General features: G+C 51.9%; 2 protein-coding genes across 2 annotated transcripts in view; one reads left to right on the top strand and one right to left on the bottom strand.

Annotated features, from left to right (window-relative positions):
• LOC102379980 (zinc finger protein 883-like) overlaps positions 1 to 9243 on the top strand; it is a 22103-nt gene extending 12860 nt beyond the window's left edge. Inside the window, exons 5-7 of the mRNA XM_014526124.1 lie at positions 1485 to 1611; positions 6000 to 6116; positions 7008 to 9243. Of these exons, the coding sequence (XP_014381610.1) occupies positions 1485 to 1611; positions 6000 to 6116; positions 7008 to 8578 (1815 nt within the window). The 3' untranslated portion in view covers positions 8579 to 9243. The remainder of the gene's footprint in view (positions 1 to 1484; positions 1612 to 5999; positions 6117 to 7007) is intronic.
• A 9541-nt stretch (positions 9244 to 18784) lies between these two features.
• LOC112548144 (zinc finger protein 184-like) overlaps positions 18785 to 26036 on the bottom strand; it is a 29428-nt gene continuing 22176 nt past the window's right edge. The window contains exons 9-11 of the mRNA XM_025192719.1: positions 22818 to 22934; positions 20896 to 21865; positions 18785 to 20811 (exon numbers count right to left, since the gene is read on the bottom strand). Coding sequence (XP_025048504.1) covers positions 19878 to 20811; positions 20896 to 21865; positions 22818 to 22934 — 2021 coding nt within the window. The 3' untranslated portion in view covers positions 18785 to 19877. The remainder of the gene's footprint in view (positions 20812 to 20895; positions 21866 to 22817; positions 22935 to 26036) is intronic.

The following is a 26036-nucleotide window of genomic DNA, read 5'->3' as shown; positions in this document are numbered from 1 at the left end:
CCCTGGATCTGTACACATGGTGAAGACAGGCTGCAGGCTTCACACAGTGCTGGGAGTGGGGGCTATGGCAATTTTGGAGTGGCTCTAGCCCCACTCTAGCTCCTCCTCCCAGCATCACTGCCACCTGCTCTGCTTGGTCCGAGCCCAGCCACCAAGAAGAGGCTGGAGCAGCCCGGCTCCAAGCACTTAGTGGGCAGCACACCCTCACCCTGTGCACAGATCTGGGGAGGCACATGCCCGCCATGCCTCCCCCGAGAGTGCGCGCAGGGGTGTGAGCCTTCCCCACATTGCTCTTCCTGCTCCCCCTGGACTAGGCGCTGGCTCTGTTCCACGCCCCACCCCATCCTAGCTAGGCAGTGCCTGTCCCGGCCCCAGCCCCACTCCCTCCTTCACTGTGGGGGGGGGCCTCGACCTGCCCCCCACCAGGCCCCTTCCATCCTCCATGCCTCTTTCCTCCAACCAACATACGAGCCAGACACCACGCCCCAAGCTGCCAGGCTGTACTCCTGGCCGCATGCATGCTGCAGCTACACACATTCTGCACACATGCTGTGCCTGTGTGGCATTTATTGGCAACATTATCGACCACATCAGCCAAAAAAAGCAGATTGCCGGCAATGTCAGTTTTCCTATTATCGGTACGATAGGGCCCGAAGTATCGGTATACCTCTAATGCTGATGTGTGACTTCTGCCCAAGAATCCAGAAACTGTGTGACTCTGTTTCCAGAGACTGCAAATGACAGTTCCTGGAGTTTGAAAACGACGTTTCTTCTTCCAGTTCTTTCTGAACTCATTTTGCTCTGGGCCTGACACGCTCCTACATGTCGCCGCCTTGCGGGATCCATATTCCCCCTTGCAGCCTCGCCTTCTTCCCCTTAATTTCATTTTCTCTCCTCAGACACAGCAGAGATATCTGTAGCAGCCCCTGCTCAAGAGAGACATCATCGGAGGGGGAGTACCCTGTGTTGTATGGAGCCAGCCAGTCACACCCTAGAGTGCAGGCTCTTAGCTTCCAACCCCAAAGCCGCAAGGGAAGCAAAGGAAAACTCCTGACATCACTCTGCCAGGCTTTGGAGTTCCCTTGGGGAGTTCCCTTGGGTGGTGTCTGCTGGAGAAGGATAAATTCTTGGGTCCCCTCTCCCATGCAGTGGTTCTCGCTCAGAGTCACTGAAATGAAAACAGCTTCCCAAGGACGACTTAGAGCACGTACACTACAGAGTCTCCCCTGGGGTAGCACCCTATGCCAACTAAAATTAGCTGTGCTGTCTCCCTGTATGCGATGGGCTAAGGCAGAAGCATTAACTCCTATGTCCACAGAGCCATATCCACATAACATGGCAAGTGTTTAATAGGGAATTTTGTACCCCTACCTGTCAAGATTAAGCTTGCAAAACTCTGTAGTACAGAAATAAGTACAGAGGGCTGAGGGACCTGGGAGCAGCTGGAACAGAAGATACTGATGGTGTAAAACTTGTGACTGCAGCTCTTGGATGCCTTTGAGGATGTGGTTCTTCATTTCACACGGAAGGAGTGGGAGCTGCTGGAGGATGAAGACAAGGTGCTTTACCGGGACCAGATGCTGAGGAATTACCAAGCCCTCATTTCCCTGGGTAAAGCTCTGGTTCTTGCTTATCCCTAGTGCTATGTGAACTCTGAAGTGTATTGTTTTCTCCGTGTTTTTCAAGCCTCATGAACTTTTGGCTGGTGGTTAAATCTTCTTCCTCCCCACTGCTCTGTGAGTGATCAGGCCTCTCTTACATTTCATATCGATATGTCCTCCTTCATTTGATTCAGCTGCCTTCCCTTGAGTCTTCTCTATTCTTGTAACTCCTGGTGCTTCCATATTCAGCAGTTTCTTGGCAGCATGATCTCCCTTTGCCTTCTCAGCATATTCACATCATCTCCAATCCACTGTTCATAAAAACTGACTTACAGCTCTTCCTTGTAGAATTATTCTGATTTCCTCCCTCTTTGGCCTAGCGTCTCCGGTCCAAACACCTTTAAGAATCCAAGTGTGCTGGATGCAGTGCTGTCTAAATCCTCTTTCTCCTCCTTCGGTTCTTACCAGGCAGAAGTTAATGAAAGTCTTATCAGCCTAGGCTGCTACAATGTGGATTTTGCATTTCTTCATCTTCTTTAGTGACATACGTACACGTGATGGAGCCCAGGTACTTCTAGGAAGGAGTCACTGGAAGCTTTTGCCCACCATCCTTCCTAACATCTTCAACTCCATAGACCCCCGACTCTGGCTTTGCTGTACTTGCTTTGAGACCTGTGCTCTCAAGTTCACACTGCCAGTCTCAGACGTTTCCTTGTCCTCCTCCTAAACTCCTTCTGCATGTCTGACACCCATCCCTGTGATAAAAAGAACTTGGCTTGGTGCAGGGCCTAGTGAAAACCTGTTTTCACTTCCAAAGGATCTCTAATACAAGGGCTTGTTCAGGCTTGTGTGTAGGCTTGAGATACTTAACTTTTACTGGGTCAGTTTGCTTTTCTGGTGCTTTCTTTTCCCACTTCCCCCAAAGGACTTCCTTAGGGAAATTCTCAAATGCTTTTTCTAGCTGAGCAAAGACCAGATAGAGGCTTTTATTGTTTTATGCAATTATCTTGAGTATGTCAGAGAATTTTTGCACACTTCTAAAAACATGCTGACTATCACTCATGTTGTTGGTCCTCTTGAGTCTAGCTGCAATAACTTTTTCCTTACCTTTTTCAAGGAGTGTCTAAGTAACTGCTCTCCAGTCATTGCAACATTGATATTTACTACCTCTCTCTTTGAACAAGGAATGTGATACTATGTTAGTCACCTTTCACTCCCAATCTCTTATCCTGTTCATTTTCTAGATGAAATATGGTAATTCCCATCCTGTTACTGTCCTAATATTTTAGGATCTTCCACAGACTAGGTGGAAGTACACCTCTCTTACTTACCAATTTTTTAAGTTTACTACTCTCCTAATTTGCTCTGCACTGTCCCCTGGAATTCCATCTTTAATTTAGTGAGCACGTCTACATGAGACACTTTACTGCTCAGTAGATCAATTTATTGTGAAGTAAGCATCACCATCTGCATGTGCAGAGGCATATAACACAATCAATTGGTTTGATTGCAGTTAATTTGCTACCTGCAAGAGTAGCTACTGTGCAGCAAGGCATGCATAGACGGCTGTCTGGGAGCACATTTGCTCCCAGTTAACCAGGCAGCAGGGGGAGGGAGATTGCTCCTTGCCCCAGGAGCTGTCTGCTGCTAGGGCATACTCTAGTGGCAGAGCCCAGGTTGAGACAGTGTCCCCCTGTCTTGGCAGCATGGAGCTCCTGTCCTGACTCCGTGATCAGGGTGGGGCCTGGGAGATGGGTCTCTGCCCCTGGGATCTCTCTGCTGCCAAGACAGGGGGACATTATCCCAGCCTGGGCTCTGCCATTGGAGCCCAACCTGACAGCAGGCAGGTACAGGGGGCGGGGAGCAATCTTCCAGCCCCATCTCTGATAGCAGAGCCAGGCCCAGCAGCTCCCTGCTGCTGTGACAGGGGGACATTGTCCCAACCCAGGCTTCACCATCAGAGCCTGTCCTGGTAGCAGGGAGCAATCTTCTAACCCAGGGGTGGGCAAAATGCGGCCCGTGGGCCAGATGCGGCCCACCAGGCCATTCTCTGGCCCATGGGGCCCCTAAAAAATTTAGAAAATTAATATTTATCTGTCCCTGGCTGCCTGTCATGTGGCCCTCAATAGCTTGCCAAAACTCAGTAAGCGGCCCTCCACTAAAAATAATTGCCCACCCCTGTTCTAACCCCTGTGCTGATTGCAGAGCCTGGCCCGGGAGCTTCCTGCATGGGCACAGTTCCCGCCCAGCTTGGAGCTAGCTGGAACCTACCCCAGACCGGGGCAATTCCCAGCCAGCCCCAGGCTGTGCAGGGAAGCCTGAATGTGCAGCCTGGAGCTGGCTGACAAGTGTCCCATTTCAGACGGGTCCCAGCCAGCTCCATGCCGCACGTGCATACTTCTCCATGCAGCACAGTGCTGGCCAGGTGGTCTGGGGCAGGTCTCAGCCCTGCAGCTCTTTCCCAGCTCCACGCCTCAATCAGACAATCAGGGCATGGGGCTTGGAAAGAGCTGTGGCTCACTGCTAGCTGCCCCACGGGTGAATTCAGGCAGGGGGTTGTGGGGGCTGAGACTTGCCCCTCCCCTACAGCTCTTTCCCAGCCCCCAGTCACAGAGCCGGGACCAGGAGCTTCCTGGTACTGTGGCAGGGGGCGTTTCTCAGCCCAGGCTCTGCCATTTGCCCTGCCCTGGAAGCAGGCAGCTCCCAGTCTTCAGGGGGGCAGAGCAGGGTGGGAGCAACCCTCTCTGGGCTGCTGCCACTGGGCGCAAACCTGTGCTCAGATACCTACACTTGTAGACGTCTGTTCAGGGCGTGTTTACTCTGCAATAAGTTACTGTGGAGTAAACCCACTGCGTAGCATTTGCACGTGTAGACGTGCCCAGGGTCAGCAGATGCAAATGTTCTTTGAGTAACTCTCCTTTTAATAAAATTTCAAAATATGCCTTTCAGGCATGAAAGACCTGGTGGAGACCGTGTGTTCATCCTCTTTTCTAGCACTAACAGCAGTGAGTTCAGAATACAAGTCATTTCTTTATGCATGGTGGGTTTTAGCCAGCTTAGAAATTGTTTGCTCATTCAATTTTCAGTTTCTCATGCAAGTAATTCAGTGCTACTTCTCTGACTGCTCCCCTTTATACCGTTCTTATCTTTTCTGCATAAGACTTGTTCCAAATCCAGCTTTGCCATTTCCTGAGGGCTTCTCTTTGCTTCAGTACTTCATGAAACCTATACATTCCTCCACAAGTTTTGCCACCTGGTTTTCCTGATGTGGCTGGGTTTCACCTAATATTGTTTCTACAGATAAGAGCGCAGACACCTTCCCTGTATCCCAAAGTGTACCTGCATCAAGGTCTTTATAATTATAGGAAGACTGTTGGTTGACTTTCCTACATAAATTCAGGCATTCTCTACAAGCTAATTTCTACCATGCCATGTCTCCCCCAATTCTTCTGTTATATTTAGGAAGTAGCCCAAAGCTATCAAGTAGTATGCTGTGTTTGGCCACTAGGCTCTCACAAGATATCTCAGTTTCACTATGGTACTATCTCTGTTTCTAATTCTGGTGCAATTTATTGGTCAGGAATGGCCCTCTCTTTTAGATATGATTCTAGCGATGTCCTTGGTTTGGAAAACTCTGTAGATCAGTTCCACATTATAGGTTTTCACTTGCTATAAAATGTGTCTCCCATTTTCCTTCTTTTGTCCATCTCCTTGAGTCCCATGTGCTTTGTTATAAACCCTGAAGTCTCTGCCAGCCTGTGCACTTATCTCGGCACTGGGATCATCCTCCACTGGATGAGGTGATTGCTTTAGTTGCATCTACAGTTATAAAATCATCTTCTCTCTGTGCCCTCTTGACGATGAATTACCCTCTCTCCCAGGAAAAAAAAGGTTCCTTGTGAGCCGTCTGTTGCGGATTCTTTTCAATGCCATGAGGCCTCACTTCAAACCTTTGCTGAGAAGAAACCCATTTCCACTCCTTTGCTTTGAGTTATACCGATAAGATAATTGTTCTCCATCCATGAGGGTGTCCAATGTCTCCAAATTTTGATAGCTTGAAAATAGCAAAAGCTTTTTTGCTTTCCACTACCTCACAGATCACTGCATCATCACCTCTGTCTGTCGTGACACTGTCAGATCCCTACCCTTTTTGTACTTTCAAGTGGTTTCTGTTTGTTTCCTATGAGCATCCCTCCACTACCTGGGTGACAAGGACCATCATTTATTGAAAGCTTCTCCCTGCAGTGCCATCCCTTTCATCCTAAATGTCCATCTTCCCTTTTCCTTCAGGATCCTAGTAGAATCCTTCAGTTGAAGGGATCCATTCCCCAAATCCTGGTTTGTTCTTGTCCATCCAATACCGAGTCACGAACATGCTTTAACCACTGCCCCAAACAGGTTATCGAGGTCCCACACCTGACTTAATCCGCCGCATCCAGCGGGGAGAGGTGGCGCTCTGGGTCTGTGAGGATGAGGACCGTGGGGAAATCTCAAGGTCGGAGGACCTTTTGCCAGGTGAGTTGTAGCAGTCCCCTCCACTCATGTCCTGTCCCCACACTGACAGGGGCCCTGCACCGACCTAAAATAGCTTATCTTGTAATGTGTCCTGGCAGTTGTTATTCCCACTCTGAAATTCAGAGCTGTGGAGAAAAGCAACTGTTCCTTTCTTTCCTCCCTAATTACAGCTGTTAGGGGAAAAATCGAGTTTGCTGCCTTGGTTTTTAGGCACAGATCTGGTTTCCCTTGGAAACACTGGTGTGTGCCACAGAAGCAGCAGGTCCAATGTAAGGCAGAGCTCCTAATGCAGCCATGACTGCTGACAAGCCTCAAAAATCCGCCATGAGGCTGTTTACCCTTGCACACACAAATGCTGCTCTCAAGACTGCCAGAGATCAGGGGCGAGCACTACAGAGCAGTCTCACATATGCACTTTGGCTTCTGAAGCACATGAGCCCATTCAGGTAGGGTGCTTGGCATCATCTTCCCATGCCCCACCCATGCTGTGGGACATAGCAGTCCCTAGAGAGCATCACTCTTGCTTTAAGCAGATTGTTTTGTTTTCATCCTCAGCCCATTTGAGCATGAAGCCATTGATGTGTTGTGATGCACATGTCCCACATGTGTTTGTCCCAGCAGGGTCTGAGGTGATGGGGCTGACAACTGGGCCAGACGCCCTGCGAATCTCACTCCGAAATCCACCAAGTAGGAAACGTTAGCATGGCACAGGGACCTGCCCACCTCTCACACACAGCACTTGAGGTCTGGAAAGAAGACCTTGTTTTCTTAAGGAAACACAGGTGACAATATCCAGTCCTGCTCAGAGGCCCATCCCAGCAGAAGGAATAGCAGTGTTGGCCTTTTGCCTGCAGGGCAGGAACTAATCTGGAGTTTCTCTTCCCCACGCAGGAGGTGCCTGGCTGCTGAGCAGAGCTGAGGAGCAGACTCCTGAGGAAGAGCCTGCAGACCTGGAGCCACCACAAGCTTCCACAGGGTGTTTGGGTGCGCTGGACTCACTGAGACCTGAGAAGGAGCCACGGCACAACAGTCAGGGGAGGCCCCATAAGCACAAGGAAAATGTAGCAGTGGATCAGGTAGCATCTCCAGTTGGGCATGAGAGTGGAGAAGGGACCCAAGCCAGAAAGAGCCCTGGGTGCAGGGAAGAATTTGTGGAGCTGAGAGACCTGAAGAACCACAAGGCAGAGTTCCACTGGAGAGAGAGACTGCATCCAAACAACGCCAGTGGAGATGGCCCGAGAGGGGAGCAGGAGCTCATCACCAAGCCCAAGGGGAGAGCCCACCCCTGCCCTGAGCACAGGAAAAGCTTTAGCTGCCCCTCACTCCTGGCTCTGCACAAGATCAAGCATACTGGGGAGGAGACCTACATATGTTCCAAGTGCGGGAAGAGCTTCCCTTGCCTCTCAACCCTGGATGCTCACTGCAAAATCCATTCTGGGGAGCTCCCCCACCACTTCACCAAAACTGGGAAGAACTTTGTGTGCCCCTCAGACCTGATCAAAGACCAACACATGCACAGAGAGAACCATCAGTACTGCTGTGTTATGTGTGCTAAGACCTTCACCCATTTATCCTCCCTGGCACAGCATTGGAGCATCCACTTGGGGAGGAAGATGCAGCGCTGCACCAAGTGCAGGAAGAACTTCATGTGTTGTCAAGGCCTGTCCCAGCACCAGTGTGTGCAGAGGAAGGAGCAGCCACACCACTGCACCAAGTGTGGGAAGAACTTTAGGCAGCCCTCCAGCCTGGCCAGGCACATGCAAATGCACACAAGGGAGAAGCTATACCAGCACTCTGAGTATGATAAGAGCTTAACCCAATCCTCTCACCTGGCCCAGCCCCAGAGCATCCACATGGGACAGGAGCCACATCAGTACTTGGAGTGTGAGAAGGGCTTTGCCAAATCCTCCCACCTGGTCCAGTACCAGTACATCCACATGGGGGAAAAGCCATATAAATGTTCTGTGTGTGGGAAAAGTTTCACTCACTTCTCCAGCCTGTCCCGGCACCAGCGTGTCCACACAGGGGAGAAGCCCTATCAGTGTTCGGTGTGTGAGAAGACCTTTACCCAGTCCTCCAGTCTGGCCGAGCACCAGCGCATCCACACAGGGGAGAAGCCATATCAGTGCTCGGTGTGTGGGAAGAGCTTTGCCAAATCCTCCAACCTGGCCCAGCACCAGCGTATCCACACAGGGGAAAAGCCACATCTGTGCTCTGTGTGTGGGAAGAGCTTTAGCCAGTTTGCCCACTTGGTCGAGCACCAGCGCATCCACACAGGGGAGAAGCCACATCAGTGCTCTGAGTGTGGGAAAAGCTTCACCCACTCCTCCAGCTTGATCAAGCACCAGCGCATCCACACGGGGCAGAAGCCGCATCAGTGCTCTGTGTGTGGGAAGAGCTTTATCCAGTCCTCCCACCTGATCTGGCACCAACGCATCCACATAGGAGAGAAGCCACATTAGTGCTCTGAGCGTGGGAAATCCTTCACTTGCTCTTCCCACCTGGCCACAGCACCAGTTCATCCACACATGGGAGAGGCCACATTGGTGCTTGGAGTGTGGGAATGCCTTCTCCTAATCTTACTACCTGGTCCAGCACCAGTGCAACCACACAGGGGCCAGCCCAAAAGCTGGGGGAAGAGGACTCACTCTTCCCATCAGTCTTGGAGCCTGTGTATTCCCCATCATTCTCTAAATGTTTAAAAGCAGTCTGTGTTCCCAGGGGGAGAACAAGTACCTTCACAATAGGATGTCTTCCCCAAGACAAGTGGCTCCAAATGACACCCTTATCACCTCCCAGCTTAACCCCCCTTCCTGTTCCCATGGTTCTGGTAATGAGGCTCTTGAACTGTAGTGAAGAGGACATTTATAGCAGGAAAAGCATTCCCTGCCCTCCACCCTTCCCTTGCCTTTCTTCCCCACCACATTGGCCTTCTCCTTGGCCTGCTCATGCCCATTGGGTGTCTACAAGGAGGTCCTGCTGCCACCCTGGACCCAGTTTTGCAGGTTTTGCTTTGCAACCTCTCTCCAAAACTCTGTGCTGCTGGCTGCCTGCTCTCTCTCCCCTCCTTCCCTTCATTTCATTCTCTATAATACATTTTTGACTAAAGCTCTAGAACTGAACATGATATCCCTGTGGTTGGTCTCTGTGTCCTCTGCTGAGTTGTGCAATGGGAACAGACCAGGGCCCAGCACCCTTTCCAGGGCAGATATTTTTGTGAATTCCCTTTCTAGAGGATTCACTGCAATCCCGGGGTTGTAGCAGAGCCTTGGGAAAAGGAGTTCATCACACTCAGGGCTTCACTCCCATGTCTTGCTGTGCAGCAAGGATCTTGTCCTTTTGAATGTGCCTCTGGCCAGGGGGCAGTGAAATCTCTTTTTTGGGTGAAATGGGGAGCAGGGGTGAAGGATGTGGCAGGTTCTGCCTCTCTTGTGGAAGGAAGGGAAAAGTATGAAGACATCTTCTGGGTGAAATGCAGCATGTTTTAATCTCCCACTGGGAATAGTAAGGCCTCCCTGCTAGTACCAAAGCATTTGTCTCCATGTTTGTCATGGGGACACGTGTCCTGCTGCTTGCTCCCCAGAGACCCCTGCAACCCCCAAAGCACTTGGCCCCTGCAAGGAAATGCTGTCCCTACCTCTGCTACCTCCAGGGAGGGAGGAGTCAAGGGAGACCTTCCCCCTCCCTGGTAGCTCTTGAGTCATTCCAGTGCAGAAACCAGGGGTGTGTGTTCAGACAGAGGTAGCTCAGGCTGTATCCTGGGGCCTCCCACTGAGAGAGGTGCCTGGGGCTGCTCCCAGCCCAGGCAGCAAGCAGAAGGGGTATGATATAGAGACCCCAGATTGGGTGTTGGGGTTTCAGAGGTCAGAGACAGCAGCCACCAAAGCACAGCCTTTGCACCAAAGGCCACCGCGGGACTCAGCTCCCCAGGGGTAGGAACAGGACATAAGACTTCTGAGCAGGCTCCTAGCCATGACCAGAAACAGTAGTGGGGAGCAAAGCCTTTGCCATAGGGGCTGTGGAGGGGCTCAGGGAGGCTTCTCAAGGGGCTGATGTTGCCACTGCCCCTGGGGAAGTGACTACCCCATGTGCTGCCATCATGGAGGAGGTGATCACACCTGGTGGCTCTGGCATCGCTATTTTGGGCACAGAGACTTGTCCTTTCTGTCTCTTGCCAGGTCCTGGGCATGGAGAGAGCAGGAGGGTGCTGGGTCTGCAGGACTCGGAGAGACTCATGGGCAACAGGAGTGATGTGGGGAGTAGGGGAAGCTCTCCCTTCACCACATTGATGGGACTTGTCTCTTCTTGGTGGGATGTCCCTGCTCCTTTTCTGCTCTGTGCTCTCCCTTGTAGACTCCTTTGGACCCCCCTCTGTCCTCTGGGAAATATTCTCTATGAGTTTCCTTGCTCTTTCCTTGGCCAATGTAAGAGGTGTCTTATTGCGGACAGTTCATTCCAGTCTCAGTCACAAACTCAAATGTGTCTGCCTAGTAAAAGTGAAAACCTCCTATTCCCTGCTGTCCCCACAGGGTATGGGGACTCGCTTTGTATCAGGGACTCCCCTGCCTGCCTACCTGCCTGCCATGCTCCAAGGATATAGGGTGTTCCTCACCCCCCACCATGGCTATCAGAGGCTCCTTTTCCACCTACGTATAGGACCTCCCGGCCCCCCTCCACTGGGGATAGGGGGTTCCCTGCCCCCACTTCTGGGGTGGTGGGAAGGAGCAAGGAGGCTGGGCTGGGAATCAGGGGGACAAAGGCTGAGGATGGGGTGAGGGGAGCTAGGAGTGGGTTCAGGGGAGATGGTGGGCTAGGGTGGTTGGGGGTCAGGGGAGCTGCATTGGGGGGCAGGGAGATCAAGTGGGTTGGGGTGTGGCCAGGAGTTCGGGGTGTGGGTTGGGTTGCAGGGAAGGGAGATCATGGGAGGGGGGGGGCTGGGTGGTGGTCAGGAGTCCAGGGGCAGGGACTGTTGGGGTGGGTGTTGGGGGCTGGGTTGGAAGACATTGAAATTGGGGGACTTGGGGTGGTGGGGATCTGGGGGCAGTTGGGGGGATTGGAGAGTCAGGGTTGTTCAGGGGGCTTGGGGTTCAGGGGTTGTGGGGGCTGGGGTTGCAGTTGGCCGGGCCTGAGGAACTATGGCAGGGTTCAGGGAGGTTGAAAGGCCTGGGTGATGATGAGGGGCTGGGATGTGGATGTCAGGGGGATGTGGGAGACTGTGGGGAGTTTGGGGGATCTTGGGGCTGGGTGGCCAGGGTGATATTGGAGGAAGTCAGGGGGTCCAAGGGCCTCAGGGGCAAAGATTGCCTGCCTGGGCCCTGCTGGCATCCAGGGTGTGTGTTGAGTGCAAGGGCCAGGGGGTGTCTTGCCCCCAGGACATGCCCTGCTTCCCAGCCACAGACCCCCCCCATGCCAAGCAGGATACCCTGCCCTGCTGGAGCCCTGTGTTGCCCCCGTCCATTGCATTATGCCCTGTCCCCCCAGCACTGAACCCTTGCCCCAACCCCCCTAGCACAGATGCATGCATACCCAGGCATCTGGGACTGTGTGCACAGATACAAACACAACTCCTGGGTCCTGTGTGTGTGTGTTCGGTCTCCCTCAGTCCTGTGTGTGCACGGGTGGGGTGTGCGTGTCCCAGATGCCTGAGTTTCATGTGTGTGCTGGTGGCTCTGTGGGTGTCTCACTCCTGGGATCCATGTGTGTAGGTGTGGGTGGGCTGTATGGTGGGTGTCTCTTGGATGCCTGGGGTGTGTGTGTGTGTGTATGTTTGTGTGCATGTGTGCCCAAGATGCCTGGGTTCTGAGCGTATATGTGTGCGTGTGTGGAGAAAATCCCCAGTGCTGGAGACCCCTCTCCCCCACCACAGTGTCCCTCCTGCCCCAATCTCTCCCCCACAGCTGAGTAGGGGACTGCTATGGTGACCTTGCACAGGCATTGGTCTGTCCCCACAATGCCTGGGTTGTGTGTGTGTGTTGGACTCAAGGGATGTGGGCTGTGGTAGCTGGGGTGGTGTTATACCCTCACACCACCTGCAGGGGGTGCTGTGGAGGTGAGAGCATGCCCAGAGTTTGGTAGATATTTCAGCGGGGGGGGGTTTACAGCACCCATGCAGGGTGAGGGGAGGTCTGCACTTACCTGGTGCAGGTGACTGTGTCCCGGACACCAGGGTTGTGTGTGTGTCTGTGTGTGTGGGACATGGGTGATGGGGGCACTAATAGGCTGGTGGAGGTGTTATACTGTCACGCTCCTGCAAGGGGTGCTCTGGGGGCGGGGGCATCAGACCTGACCTGGGCCAGCTGTGACATGGGCTGTGATAGGGCAGGGGTGCTGTGCCTTCACTGCCTAGCAGGGAGCCCTGGGGGACAGCCTATGCTCACGTGGGGCAGGTGCGATGGGGGGATGTTACATCCTCAGGACACAAGCAGGGGGCACTGTGGGCAACCTGTCCTGCCCTGGGCAAGTGTGAGGCCACCGTGCACCTGCAGTGAATATTGCTGGGGGGGGGGCGGGTAGGATCTGCACTCACCTGCAGCAGGTGTGATGTGGGCTGTGGTAGCTGGGGGATGAATCCTCATTGCCTTGCAGAAAGAAGAACTCTGTGTTCATTTTAAACTGAGGGCCTGCTTGTTTCATGCAATGACCCCTCGCTTTTGTCTGGTGAGACAGGTGAGAATAAATCCTGATTAACTTTCTTCCTCCCCTCCCCCCAAGTATATTATAAACCCTTGTCCTGTCCCCATTTAAGCATCTCCCAACCTGAACAGGCCTGACCTCATTAGCCTCTCCTCTTATGGAAGCCCCTCCATAAAGGGGCATGGTGATGCTTTCCATCTTGTTCATAATTCCCTTCTTCATCACCCCTAAGATTTCCATTGCTTTCTTCAGGTGGTTGGGCACAGAGCTGATGCCTTTAGTGAACTCTCCACAATGACTGCCAAGTCTCTTTCGTGTGTGGAAACAGGTCATATAAAGCCCATCATAGTGTAGGTCTCATTTATATAATTCAGATGCCTATTTTTGCCCATTCCACTCAGATCACGATCTCATCATCAATAAAAGTGGGACAACTAAGTCATGGGCAACCAGTGCAAAGCCTCACATGTGGGTGGGAATAATTACATGCACCAGTCCAGCCTGGGGAATGTGTAGCCAGGTTGTAGCACTGCAGAGATGACCTGGGAGGGAAACCAGGGATCATGAGCTGGATCTGAGCCAGCTGTGAACTCTGGTAGCAAACGAAATCAGCATCCTCTAGAGCGGCATGAGCAAGAGTGCCACTTGCAAAACAAAGGCAGGGATTTTCCAGCACTGGGGAGGCGTCCCATGGAGTCCTGTGTCCAGTTCAGGACCCTGCACTTGATGATGGACAGGTTGGAAAGAGGTCAGCAGAGGGGGACAAATAATGAGGGGCCTGGGAGGCAGGGCTGAGGGGGAGAGGCTGAAAGAGCTTGGGTGCTTGAGTCTGGAGAAGAGAAGACTGAGTGGAGATTTGATCCCAGTCTTGGGGTAATGACAGAGAAGATGGAAACAGGCATTTATGGCCATCAGGGAAAGAACTAGGAGCAGCAGCCTCCAGCTGCAGCAGGGAAAACAGGCTGGAGAGGAGGAGGAAGATCCTGACCCCCAGGGAGGGTTGAAACTTGGAACAGGCTACCTAGAGAGGTGGGGATGTCTCCATTCCTGGAGAGGTCTGAAAGCAGGTTGGACAGACCCATGGCTAGGATGGTTTAGAGCAGGGAAGGATAAAATATGGCCTGGTGGCCAGATCTGGCCTGCCAGGCCATTCTATCTGGCCTGTGGGGCCCCTAAAAATTTAGAAAATTTATATTTATCTGCTCCTGGTTGCCTGTCAAAGATGACAGGAGATGGGCAGGAGGACCCAGGGGAAGCCAGCAGGACCCAGAAGGAAGGCCCGCTGGCCCCACCCCCACAACCCCCAACTGGAAGCCTCTGCCTGCTGCAACTTTCCCTGCCTCCCTGCCTGCTTGCCAGCTGCTCCAGCCCCACATGGCCCCTGGCTGCATCACCGACTGCAGGAGCAGGGGGTGGGGGGGAGAGAGAGAGAGTAAGAGTGTGTGTGTGTGTGTGTCTGCAGTGAGGGAGGGAGAGAGTGTTTGTATGTTTGTGTGTGTTTGTAGGGCAAGACTCACGTGCACACCCCACCATATACATGCACCCACACACCCCCTCGCACTGCCACACGTGCAGACCCTCACACCCATGCACACATCCCAGCCACCTTCCCCCCACACAGTCCCCCACACCCACCTACACCCCACATATCCACACACACACCTACATGCTCCCACACCCACCCCCCACACCTATCCACCCCCCCACAAACCTCCCACACACCCACACCCTAGCCCACACACCACATACCCACACCCCCACAAACCTATACCCACCCCCCATGCCCCTCCCCACAATATACAAGAGTCAGACTTCATTTTAAGCTATTGTGCAATTACCTCTGTGCACACTACAGAAGCACATGTAAATCAGGACAAAAATATTTTTTGAAATCAAATTAATGAATGTTGTAGATGTTCGATTTTTAGAATATAATTGGTATTTTCTGGTTCTGAGCTGGCAAAAACCCCTTGCTGAAAGGAGTATTTCCGGGGCAAGGGGAGGGACCTCTGATGGCAAAGGTTGGGGGTTAGTGGGTCAGGACTTCTGGCCACAAGATGGTGACCAGGGGGTGGGACACCTGCTAAAGGGCGGGGCTACCCATGTGACCCTTGACAGTGCCAAGATTCGGTAGGTGGCCCTCTGCCCAAAAAAATTGCCTACCCCTGCCCTAGCTTGAGACATAGGGCTGATACTCAGATCCAAGATGAGGCATGTTTCTCCCCATTTTGAATGATGGAGAAAACCTCATTGTGGATTTGAGTAAATATTTTAATAAATAAGTACATTTTGGAAAAATCAGTTTGGAAAAATCAGTGTTTCCCTGAGAAAAAATGAAGGAAAGAAAATGTATATTGTTGTATTTCTTGTCAGAAAGCAATTTAAATACACATGCTTTATTTCACTTTAATAAGTAACAAATAAATTTTAAAAAGCACAAAGTAGAGAAAAATTATTCCAAATGAATAACTTCACACATTCAGAGTGAAAAGACATGAGGTCTGACCTCATTTCTTGTGGCCACACTGCTGGGTCCTGTGTTCTCTGACTCTCTTTTGCTTCCTGACCCTAGTTGGGGCTTGTTTCTGGACACTGATCTTGGATTTCCCTTTGGCTCTGTTTCCTGACCCCGGTGTGGCTCTGCTCTTCCACTTCAACCTGTGGATGGTCCCTTGGATTTGATCGCTCAGCTGCTGATCCCTGGATTCTGTCCCCGTCCTGCGCTGTAGACTCTGCCCCTGGATTTCCCCCTGGAGCTGGTACATTGCCTCCTGACTTCAGACTCAGCCCTTGGCCTGCAGCTAGACTCAGCCCTTGGACTGAGCTGGATCCAGCAGTGCTGATCCCCTGGCTGCTGGGGGAGCCAAAAGGGAGCTTTGTGGTTGCTGTGGAGCTGGCAGGATGCAGCAGGACATGGAAGGGAGCACCACGGGGCAGTGCCACATGGCAACAGGGGCAGCAAGCCACCCCCAACAGGATCTCATAGCATCCCACAGTTGAAAAACACTGACGTAGACATGCTCTCCCTTTCCCAACCAATTTAGGCCAGAGCTCCTCTTCCCTCCACGTGTCCAGGACCCTGTCTTTCCTTGGGAGCCTTCCCCAGGAGGTTCCTGTTGGAATCTGCTCCTGTCGGCAGTAGGGCACCACGGGTGCAACAGGAAGAGCTCTCACATGTTCGGCTGCTGTTGGAGTCCAACAATTCTCTGGGGGAAACCAAGCAGAAGTTAGCAAAGGACTTTTCTGGATGCTTGGCATCGTGGTCTGAGAGAGAGCAATGAAGTGAACTTTCACCAGAGAGAGCTCTGTCTTTTCCCCAGTCACAAGCAAAATCTCTGGCTGAGGGCAGCAAGATTCTGTCCCTAGTATCCAAATGGACCCCGAGACCCCCTGAGGCCACATTGATAAGTTTTGTCTCCTGCTTCCAGGTGGGAATTGCCTGCTGCTGTTGCTGCTGTCCCTGGCTGAGCCCAGCTCCTCATGCAGGCAATGCTCACAGCTGGAGCCCTCTGGTCAGCAAGGGACCCCCACGAGAGCCAGGCAGGAATCAGGCATGTGACAGGTGGGACCTCACTGTCACTCCCACTGTCCCCGTGGAGCCCAGCAGCCCATGCACCTGCTCCATACAGCCCCCAGGTAGCGCACAGCAGGAGTGACCCTGGGCCTCCCTCAACACCTGGATCAGCCTGGGACAGTGGCAGCAGTATATGGGTCCCACCGCCAGCGCCTGGCACCAGGGGCTGCACTTGAGGGAGTGGATGAATGGGCTCATTCGTTTCGTAAGGGTGGGTCCCAAAGACTATCTGCCACCATGGAAGGGAGCACAAAGATCCACATCATCTGATTTAATGGAGAAGGGGAATGAAGGCTGCTTTTATGTGGGACCATGTGGGCCAAGGTGTCTGACTTTGCATCAGAAGATTGAGGCTTCAAGGCACCATATAATCATGTCTCTCTTGCAACAGCTTGAGCGTAACACTCAGTTCGCCTTGCACATGGTGTGTTTCTGTCATGCCCATGTGCTGCTGGGAAGGCTGTGGTTGTACTGAATAAAGTACTCCTCCTCTTCTTTCGCTTTACCTCTCAAGTCCTACTCTGGGTCCAGGGGGTGCCTGTTGGGAAAAAGGGTGTAGCCAGGGCCCCTTGGGGAGTGGTCCCTATCATGCTTATGCAGGTTAGTGATGCGGGGCTGATGGTCTCCTCTAGGGCCCTTGCCACCTTCTGGAGACTGGCCACACTTTCTACCACATATGCTGCCAGCTCTGCGCACTGTGATTAATCCCTGCCTTACCGTGGGATTTTGGCCTTGGACAAAAGAACTAGCTGAGCTTATGGGCAAAATCAGGATGGATGGTACAGCTGTCTGTCCCTCTCATGTCCATGCTGCAGCCCTCCGCATGGTTGTTGATGCTGTTGTCCAGACAGCACTGGGCATAAAGCCCCTTCCTTCTGCATCTTTGAGTTTACACCTCTCTGATTTGGGTCATCCCTCGTGTGCACAGGGACTCTTCAGGCCCAAGATGAAAAAGGGACGAGGTCTAGCAGCCAGCTTCCATCAGAGTTTTTTCCCCCCAGAGAAGAAGAGGCAAGAGAAAACAGACTTCAATTTAAAGGCACAGAAATCCTGATTCTGGTGTGACTCAAATCCATTAACTTTGAAAGTCCTCCCATGTGTAGAAATGCAATGGCTCTTGCTCTTTAACCAAGCCATAGGCCAGGGGTGGGCGATTATTTTGGGCAGAGGGCCACTTACTTAGTTTCGGCAAGCCATCGAGGCCTGCATAACAGGCAGTCAGGGGCAGCTAAGTATTAATTTTCTAAATGTTTAGGGGTCCCCTGGGCCAGAAAGAATGGCTTGGTGGGCTGCATCTGGCCCGCGGGCTGCATTTTGCCCACCCCTGCTATAGGCCCTGCTTCCTCTTGGCAGCCTAACCATTAGGCAAGACTGCCTATGCCTGGTCCCTTATACCAGGCAGGCTCATGCCATGATCCCATTGGGGTACACTGAATTATAAAGTCCAAATGGGAGAGTGGGGCTGGGAGAATCACTGCCTCTGCTTGTTCTTGCCACTTACAGCCTGAATGACCGCCTTGTGGGGTGTTCTTGACCCAGGCTGGGGAAGCAGGAGCACGGGGAGGGGTTAGAGCCAGGGCCAGGACCGGGCTGACCAGTTCTGGGGGGGCTGGAGGCTCCCACCCCCTTGGTCGACGCTGGGCTACACTGCCTGATCAGGATGCCACGGGCTTCAGGGACTTGTCCAGGGTGCTGCCCAAGGCAGGCTGCAAACGTGTTCACCCAGCAAGCTACATTAAGGTGCCATAAGGCATGCCTGTATAGACACCAACCTAAATCGCATTAATGTGCCTTAGACTGAGGCACTTTTAGTTTAGGCATGGGTAAATTCATGAGTAGACACGTCCAGAGGGTAGTAAAGCACTTGAATAATTTACCCAGAGAGTTTGTGGAATCTCCATCCTTAGAGGTTTTTGAAAGCCAGCTAGAAAAAGCCTTGGCTGGGATGAACTAATTGGGGCTGGTTGTGCTTTCAGCAGGGGCTGGACTACACGGCCTCCGGAGGTCCTTCTCAGTCCTAGTTTTCTACAATCCTGACTCGGGGGGGTGCTGTTCGTGCCTGGTGTGGGAAGAGGGGGTTACAACAGGGCCAAGCCTGACAGTGTGGAAGGCACATGCTGCCTCCGTCCCTGCTCTTCAGTGTACTCTCTCCCCCTAGTACATGTTTAGCTGCAGCAGTGTTTGCTCACCAATGCAGGTGGGGGAAGCTGGTCCAGTCTTGCAGCCTTCACCAAGCAGGATCCTTTGCTGGTTAAGCTGGGTGCGATGCTGCAGTGATTTCTCTTTTTCTCTTGGAGTGCACACTTGCTAGCAAATCTGCTTAGTTCTTATACTGTTTAATTGGAGAAGTTTAGGCACATGTAACTGTACTGACCCAGCACATGGTCTCATAGACCCAGAGTCGTGGGACTCACCCCGGCTGGCACCTGCAGCTGAACCTGGGTTGCAGAGGTGTTGAGGAGACTGGGGGAAGCCTGGCTGCATGGAACAAGATCTCCTCTGCAGTCGCTGCCAATTTGGGTCAGGTCAATGAAAGGTGGGGATCATCGCTGTGGTGGTGTTCCCATAGATTTCATAGACATTAGGGCTGGAAGGGACCTCGCAAGATCATCGAGTCCAGCCCCCGGCCCGAAGGGCAGGAAGTCAGCTGGGGTCATAGGATCCCATCATGGGAGCCACAGGCAAGGTCTCCTTAGGATAGTGAGAAACAGTTCAATCCTGAATGCCTCCCTGCCAAGAAAATAAGACTTTCCAGACAGCCAGGCCAGACCTGATAAGCAGCAAGCAAAGCAGTGAACCAGAGACGGCCTGGGAGTTCCCCAGGACACAGCAGTTGAGAACCGTTTCAAGGATATTGCATTTATTGAGCGCCTCATCTAAAATCTCTCGTGTGGGAGCAGGGGACCTGTCTGGTTGACACCGAACTTGACAAGATAAAGGATGGTAAAAAACAGATGAGGATGGTGATGTCCCAAACACCACAGGAAGGAAAAGGAAGGGATCACTTTGCTACCACAGGTAGCAGCCTAGGACTGGATGGTTCAAGAAAGGATGTTTTTTAATCAGGCCAACTTTGGTTTTGTGTCCCCCTGACTCTTATTCTGTTACCTGGCTCCATCACTTAGCTCTTGCCTGTTGTCTTCTCTGGCCCAGCTGCCACCAGAAGCTATCACAACATCCCACATTGGTCACACCACATGGAAGCAGGAGGGAGTGTTGGGTGGGGGTTACAGTCCAGGGGCAAGACCCTCACTCCCACTGCCCAGGGAGGACAAGGGAATCTGCACTCCATTCATTGCAACGATTCTGCTCCTGAAACACTTCTAGCACTGGGCACAAGGGCAGTTTCTGCCCCATGTGCATGTACTGATGCCTGGTGGGCAATGACCTTCAGGTGAAGCTCTTCCCATGCTGACTGCAAGACAAGGGTTTCTCTCCCATGTGTGCATGCAAGTGATGGGTGAATTTGGAGCTCTGCATAAAGTCCTTCCCACACTAGGTGCAAGCAAATGTGCACATGCCTTGTGAGAGTTGCGCTGTTGCTGAAGCTCTTTTCACACTGGTTGCACGAGAACAACCTCTCCCCCTGGGTGCACACGCAGGTGCCTGGTGAGGTGTGAATTCTGCGTGAAGCTCTTCCCGCACTGGCCGCAGGAGAAGGGCTTCTCCCCTGAGTGCAGGCGCAGGTGACTGGTGAGCGTGGAGCTCCGTGTGAAGTTCTTCCCACACTGTGGGCAGGAGAACGGTTTCTCCCCCGTGTGCATGCGAAGGTGCACAGTGAGATGGGAGCTCTGCATGAAGCTCTTCCCACACTGGCCACAGGAGAACGGCTTCTCCCCCGTGTGCCTGCGCTGGTGCTGTGTGAGCATTGAGTGATCGGTGAAGCTCTTCCCACACTGCGGGCAGGAGAATGGCTTCTCCCCGGTGTGTGTGCGCAGGTGCCTGGTGAGTTGTGAGCTCTGTGTGAAGCTCTTCCCGCACTGCCTGCAGGAAAAGGGTTTCTCCCCCGTGTGCACGCGCAGGTGAGTGGTTAGCGTGGAGCTCTGCGTGAAGCTCTTCCCACACTGGCTGCAGGAGAACGGTTTCTCCCCCATGTGCATGCGAAGGTGCACAGTGAGATTGGAGCTCTGCATGAAGCTTTTCCCACACTGAGTGCAGGAGAACGGCTTCTCGCCTGTGTGTCTGCGACGGTGTTGTGTAAGCATCGAGTGATCGGTGAAGCTCTTCCCACACTGCAAACAGGAGAAGGGCTTCTCCCCCGTGTGTATGCGCAGGTGCTGCGTGAGCGTGGCGCTCTGGGTGAAGCTCTTCCCGCACTGGCTGCAGGAGAACGGCTTCTCCCCTGTGTGCACAAGCAAGTGCTTGGCAAGGGTGGAGCTCTGCGTGAAGCACTTCCCGCATTGACTACAAGAGAACGGTTTCTCCCCTGTGTGCACACGCAGATGCCTGATGAGTTTTGAGCTCTGTATGAAGCTCTTCCCGCACTGGCTGCAAGCGAATGGCTTCTCCCCCATGTGTGCACGCTGGTGCCACATGAGCTTCGAGTGATCGGTGAAGCTCTTCATACACTGCGGGCAGGAGAATGGCTTCTCCCCTGTGTGCATGCGCAGGTGCTGTGTTAATGTGAAGCTTTGCGTGAAGCTCTTCCTGCACTGGATACAAGAGAATGGCTTCTCCCCTGTGTGCACGCGCAGGTGATTGGCGAGTTTGTCGCTTTGTGTGAAGCTCTTCCCGCACTGGCTGCAAGAGAACGGCTTCTCCCCTGTGTGTATGCGCAGGTGCTTGGTGAGATGGGAGCTCTGCGTAAAGCTCTTTCTGCACTGGCTGCAGGAAAATGGCTTCTCCCCTGTGTGCACGCGCCGGTGATTGGTGAGTTTTTCCATCTGCGTGAAGCTCTTCCCGCACTCGATGCAGGAGAACGGCTTCTCTCCCGTGTGCACGCGCAGGTGCCTTATGAGTTTGGAGCTCCAGGTGAAACGCTTCCCACACTGCGGACAGGAGAATGGCTTCTTCCCCACGTGAATGCACGTGTGGTTTTGGAGGTGATCCCACCTAGAGAAGCCCTTCTTGCACTCAGCACAGTGGTACAGCAGCTCACCAGCGTGCATGCCCTGGTGTCCTCGGAGGTCGCTCAGGGAGACGAAGCTCTTCCCACACTCCGGGCAGAGGCGGGGTTGGTCCCTTGAGTGCATTCTCTGGTCCCCGAGGAGAGGGCGTGTGTGGTGGGTGCTGTTCCCATGCTCGGCACCGGGGTGGGCATCCTCCCTCCAGTAGGTTCTCCCATGGACCCCGCGTTCCTGTTTGTCCCCAAAGCTCTCACTGGGCTCTCCACATATATGCAGCCCCTGCCCCTCTAGAGCCATGCTCTTGTGACAGCTTTTCAGGTCTCTCTGCCCTTCAATTCCTTCTCTGCTCCTTTGGGTCTCTGCTGTTCTCTGTCCCTGTTGGGTGTGGAGCTGGTTTCCAGCATGAACCGGCTGCTCGTTGGCAGACCCTGGCTCAGGAAACTGCTGCTGCTCAGCTCTGCCCAGTATCTCAGCATCTGCAGGGTGGAGAGAGGAGCCCAGAAATTAGTCCCTGCCCAGCTAGCAAAGGGAAAGATCTGCTATTCCCCCATGCTGGGATGTGCCCCAGAGTACGGCCAGGCCTCTGTTACTCTGTAAGAACAAAGGGGCGGATTCCCCGTGGAGTTGGGCTCAGGTCCCACAGCTTGTACCCCTTGTGCCCCAGCAAGGGAGCAGAGCCTGGGCAATTGTAATGCAAACAAGGAGGTGCTTGTATCCGCCCCCCCCCCACCCCCCCAAGCAAGAAAGCTTGTGAATCCAAACTGCACCTAGCAGGCATTTCAAACAGCCAGAGGTACTGACTGAACACTGCCTTTCTTCCCTGACCATTACAGAGGGGAGGAGCAGAGTTCCAGTTCAAACTAATCAATCTACAACACAGTCCTTAAGAAACCCTCCAGGGTTTCTGCCAACTCTGACAGCTGCCACGGGGGAATTCAAACAAGATCAGGTCCTGCCAGAGGGTATAACAGAGATATGGCCACCTTGGGCTGGGCTAGCAACTCTTGCATTTCTGAGAGCAGATGGAAATGTCAGCTCATGGGGGTACCAGATTTGTGCCTCAAATCAGGGCAGCGGGCTAGACTTTATCCCTAGCATTTTATTACTTCCTGATGGCCAGCCCCTCCCTTCCATAACAGAAACCTGCACCAGAATGGCTCCGGTGAGGAGGATCTGAAAGCCTGAAGGTGGATTTCCTACCTAAACAGCCCTAAGTAGGGGAAGAACAAGGAACCAGTTGCCTTTGCCTGCATCACTGAAATGCAAGGAGTGGGTACACACACCTGCCCGGACAACGTACATTTGGCCAAGCTGTGTGATGTCAGGACGTTGTGGCACCAGCTCAAGGCAAGTGTTCAGGTTTTCAGACCCTTGAGAGGTTCTCAGCTGAGGTGTGGGTGGAAGGGGTCAAGCATTTTCAAGACTCACCTGGGGACAAGTCCTCAGACAACGAACTTTCTCCGGCTTCCTCATTACTGCACATCCAGAGCTCCATCTCCCCTCGCTGGATGTGGCAGATTAAGTCTGGTGTAGGACCTTGATAACCTGTGTTAGAGAGTGTATAGAGAGTGCTTACTCCACCATCCAGTGCCTGACTGGGATTTGGACAAATGATCCAATGGACTCAAACATTTAATGGGGACTCAAAGGAAAAGGAAAGGAGGACATTTAGAATAGAAGAGAAGGCAGAAACCTTCAATAGCTCATGGCCTCTGTCACCCAAGTGGAAGGATGGTTATATGAAGTATAAAGCACCAACCCTCCAGAAGCATATGTAAGTTAAAAAGCTCACAGTGGCACCAAGGAAGGTGGGAAGAGATGCAGCCATCTGTGATGTGCAAGGAGGAGGAAAGAGGATGCTTTGATAAATTTTCAAGATACTGATTTCAAGAGAGATAGTGAACATGATCATGGCCATCTATCCAACTGGCCTTCTTCAAGTAATTTCAAGGGGAAAAAAAGAAAGAAATGGATTTATTCTCAATAAACATTTGCAATGATGAACCTTAGAAGTAAGAGTCAATGACAGGCTGATGACAATCAAAGTTGGGAGTGAAAGCAATTCATTTTGGCACTGCATAGAAAAGGATGATGTTACAACAACTGTAGAAGCATCTCTAGCAGCCTTTCCATCCAATGGGTGGGTCCTTACGGGAAGTGATGCATAGATGCACACTGTATTTAGGATGCAGACCATTTGCATTGTGGACATGGATAAAAGGAAGGCGACATTTTTTTCAAAATGAGAAAGTCCATAGTATGGCACCAGTCAACCCAGTTTCCCAGGAAAAGAGTGATGATAAAATCACCTCCAGAAGAGATGGACATTCATTAAAAATAGGGTGAGCGATGTCTAGAAGTAGAGATATAACCAAACTGAATGACTGATACCTTGGGAGAGCAACATGGTCCCACACAGTATCACACTTGCTGACATTGGATAAAGTAAAGAAAGAGAATATCGGGGAAAGGAACAAATGGTGAAAATTAGCTTAAGCAGAAAGCCCGGGCTTTGTAACCAAGTTGACCAACAATCTTAGAGAGCTAAATGCAGATTCACTTTGAGATTCAGGGAAGGTAATTTTACTTACAGCAGCTGAAGATGTACTAGGTGAAACCTGGTCACATTAGAAATGCCACGTGGGAAATGGAGGTTTCATGAGGTATGGAAGTAAATAGAAAAGTCTTCTGTAAAGAGACAAAAGTGAATTTGGACCAGGTCATTTGTGCAGAGAAAAACAAAAGCTATAACATGGCAGTAGCAAGAAAAGCAGCACTGAAAGGCTTGAGAAACACTAAAGAGGATGACCAAACGATACACCGACTTAAATCCACAATGAATAAACAAAAGACTTGGATAAATGTGTCCAATACTATTAGTGATGAGAGTGGAGAATTAACACGAGATCTGAAGCACATCTTGTAGTTTGAGATTTTATTGAGAAGAGAATGTCCCAGGGAACATTTGCATCCACTGACGCTGTAAATGAAGTTCAAATTGCACCTGACAGTGCAGAGGAAGTCAATGCAGCAGGAAATGGGCAGACAGAAGTTATAGTAGGTTCATATACTCAACCTCTGGCAGTCCCTAGGCATTAGGAGATGAAAGGGAATGCTGCTTCTGCATCAACGAAGGAAACTATACAAGATAAAAGATTTTAAATGAATGGTGACTAAGTACAATATTATTTTTCTCCTTCCAACAGAAAGGGAGTAACTGCCAAGGTTTCAATGACAGGAGAACAAAAATGACTTAGTCGCTCAACCCAAACTGATGATAAATTATTGCAGTCAGAGTCACTGGGAACACACAGATCACTGGGAACCAGTCTGGCTTGAGGAAAGCAAAGGAAGCACCAGAAAAGAAAAGTACACCTGACTACTAAAAGATGTAGACATCCTCCTCTATGTAAGTCAGAACAAGCATCTGTAAGACACTCAGGAGAAAACTGAACTCCCAAATGACTGCTTTGGTATTTCACTGGACTAAGGGGAAAATCATACTAGATAAGGTTCAGAACAGGCATGGTGGGAATGACCGCATTCCTACTGTTGATGGTGAGCTGGTGCATGATCAGTTAGAAAAGTTAGACATTTATAAGTCAACACGATCGGATTAACTTCATCTGAGAGTGCTGAAGGAGCTGGCCAAAGTCATCGCAGGACCTCTGGCGAAACTCTTCCAAAACTTGTGGTGCTTGGAGGAGGTCCCTGAAGACTGGAAGAGGGCCAATGTTGTGCCTATCTTCATGAAGGGGAGGAGGGAGGACCTGGGCAACTATCAGCCTAATTTCTATCCCAGGGAAAATCCTGGAAAAACTCATCACGGACTCTATGTGTGATAGGCTTGCAGAAGGTAGGAGTCTGAATGATGGCCAGCATGACTTCATCGTGGGCAGGTCTTGTCTTACCAATCTCATCTCCTTCTATGACCAGGTAACTCGCCACCTGGATAAGAGAGAAGAGCTTGACATTGTATACCTAGACTTCCAAAAGGCCTTTGATCTGGTATCCCACGATGTTCTCTTGGGAAAATTGGAGAATTGCAGGCCTAATTGCTCAACAGGCAGGTGGGTAGGAAGCTGGCTGCGGGGTAGGACCCAGAGAGTCCTAATGAACTGATCCGTGTCGTCCCGGTGAGAAGTGGTCAGTGGTGTCCCTCAGGGGTTCATGCTTGGTCCAGTGCTTTTCAACATCTTTATCAATGATTTGGATGTGGGGGTGAAGAGCTCACTGGCCAAGTTCATGGATGACACCAAGTTATGAGGTAGCGTGGTTACACTTGAAAATAGGCTGCAGATACCAGCAGACTTAGACAGGCTGGTGAGTTGGGCAGATCGAGACCAGATGAAGTTCAAAACTGAGAAGTATAAAGTGCTCCAACTGGGGACGAACAACCCCCAACATACCTACAGACTTGGTGGTGCCAAACTGACTAGCACCACAACTGAAAGGGACCTGGGGGTCATACTAGGTCACAGTATTAACATCAGCTGTGAGTGCGATGCTGTAACCAGCAGGGCAAACAATACTCTGGCATGCATTAACCCATGCACCTCCAGAAAAACCAAGGAAGTGATTCTTCTGCTTTACTCAGCACTGGTGAGACCACAGCTGGAGTACTGTGTCCAGTTCTGGGCACCGCTC

Source organism: Alligator sinensis, unplaced genomic scaffold, assembly GCF_000455745.1.
Source record: "Alligator sinensis unplaced genomic scaffold, ASM45574v1 scaffold1411_1, whole genome shotgun sequence".
Lineage (NCBI taxonomy): Eukaryota > Metazoa > Chordata > Crocodylia > Alligatoridae > Alligator > Alligator sinensis.
This window is presented reverse-complemented; position numbering and strand designations above follow the sequence as displayed.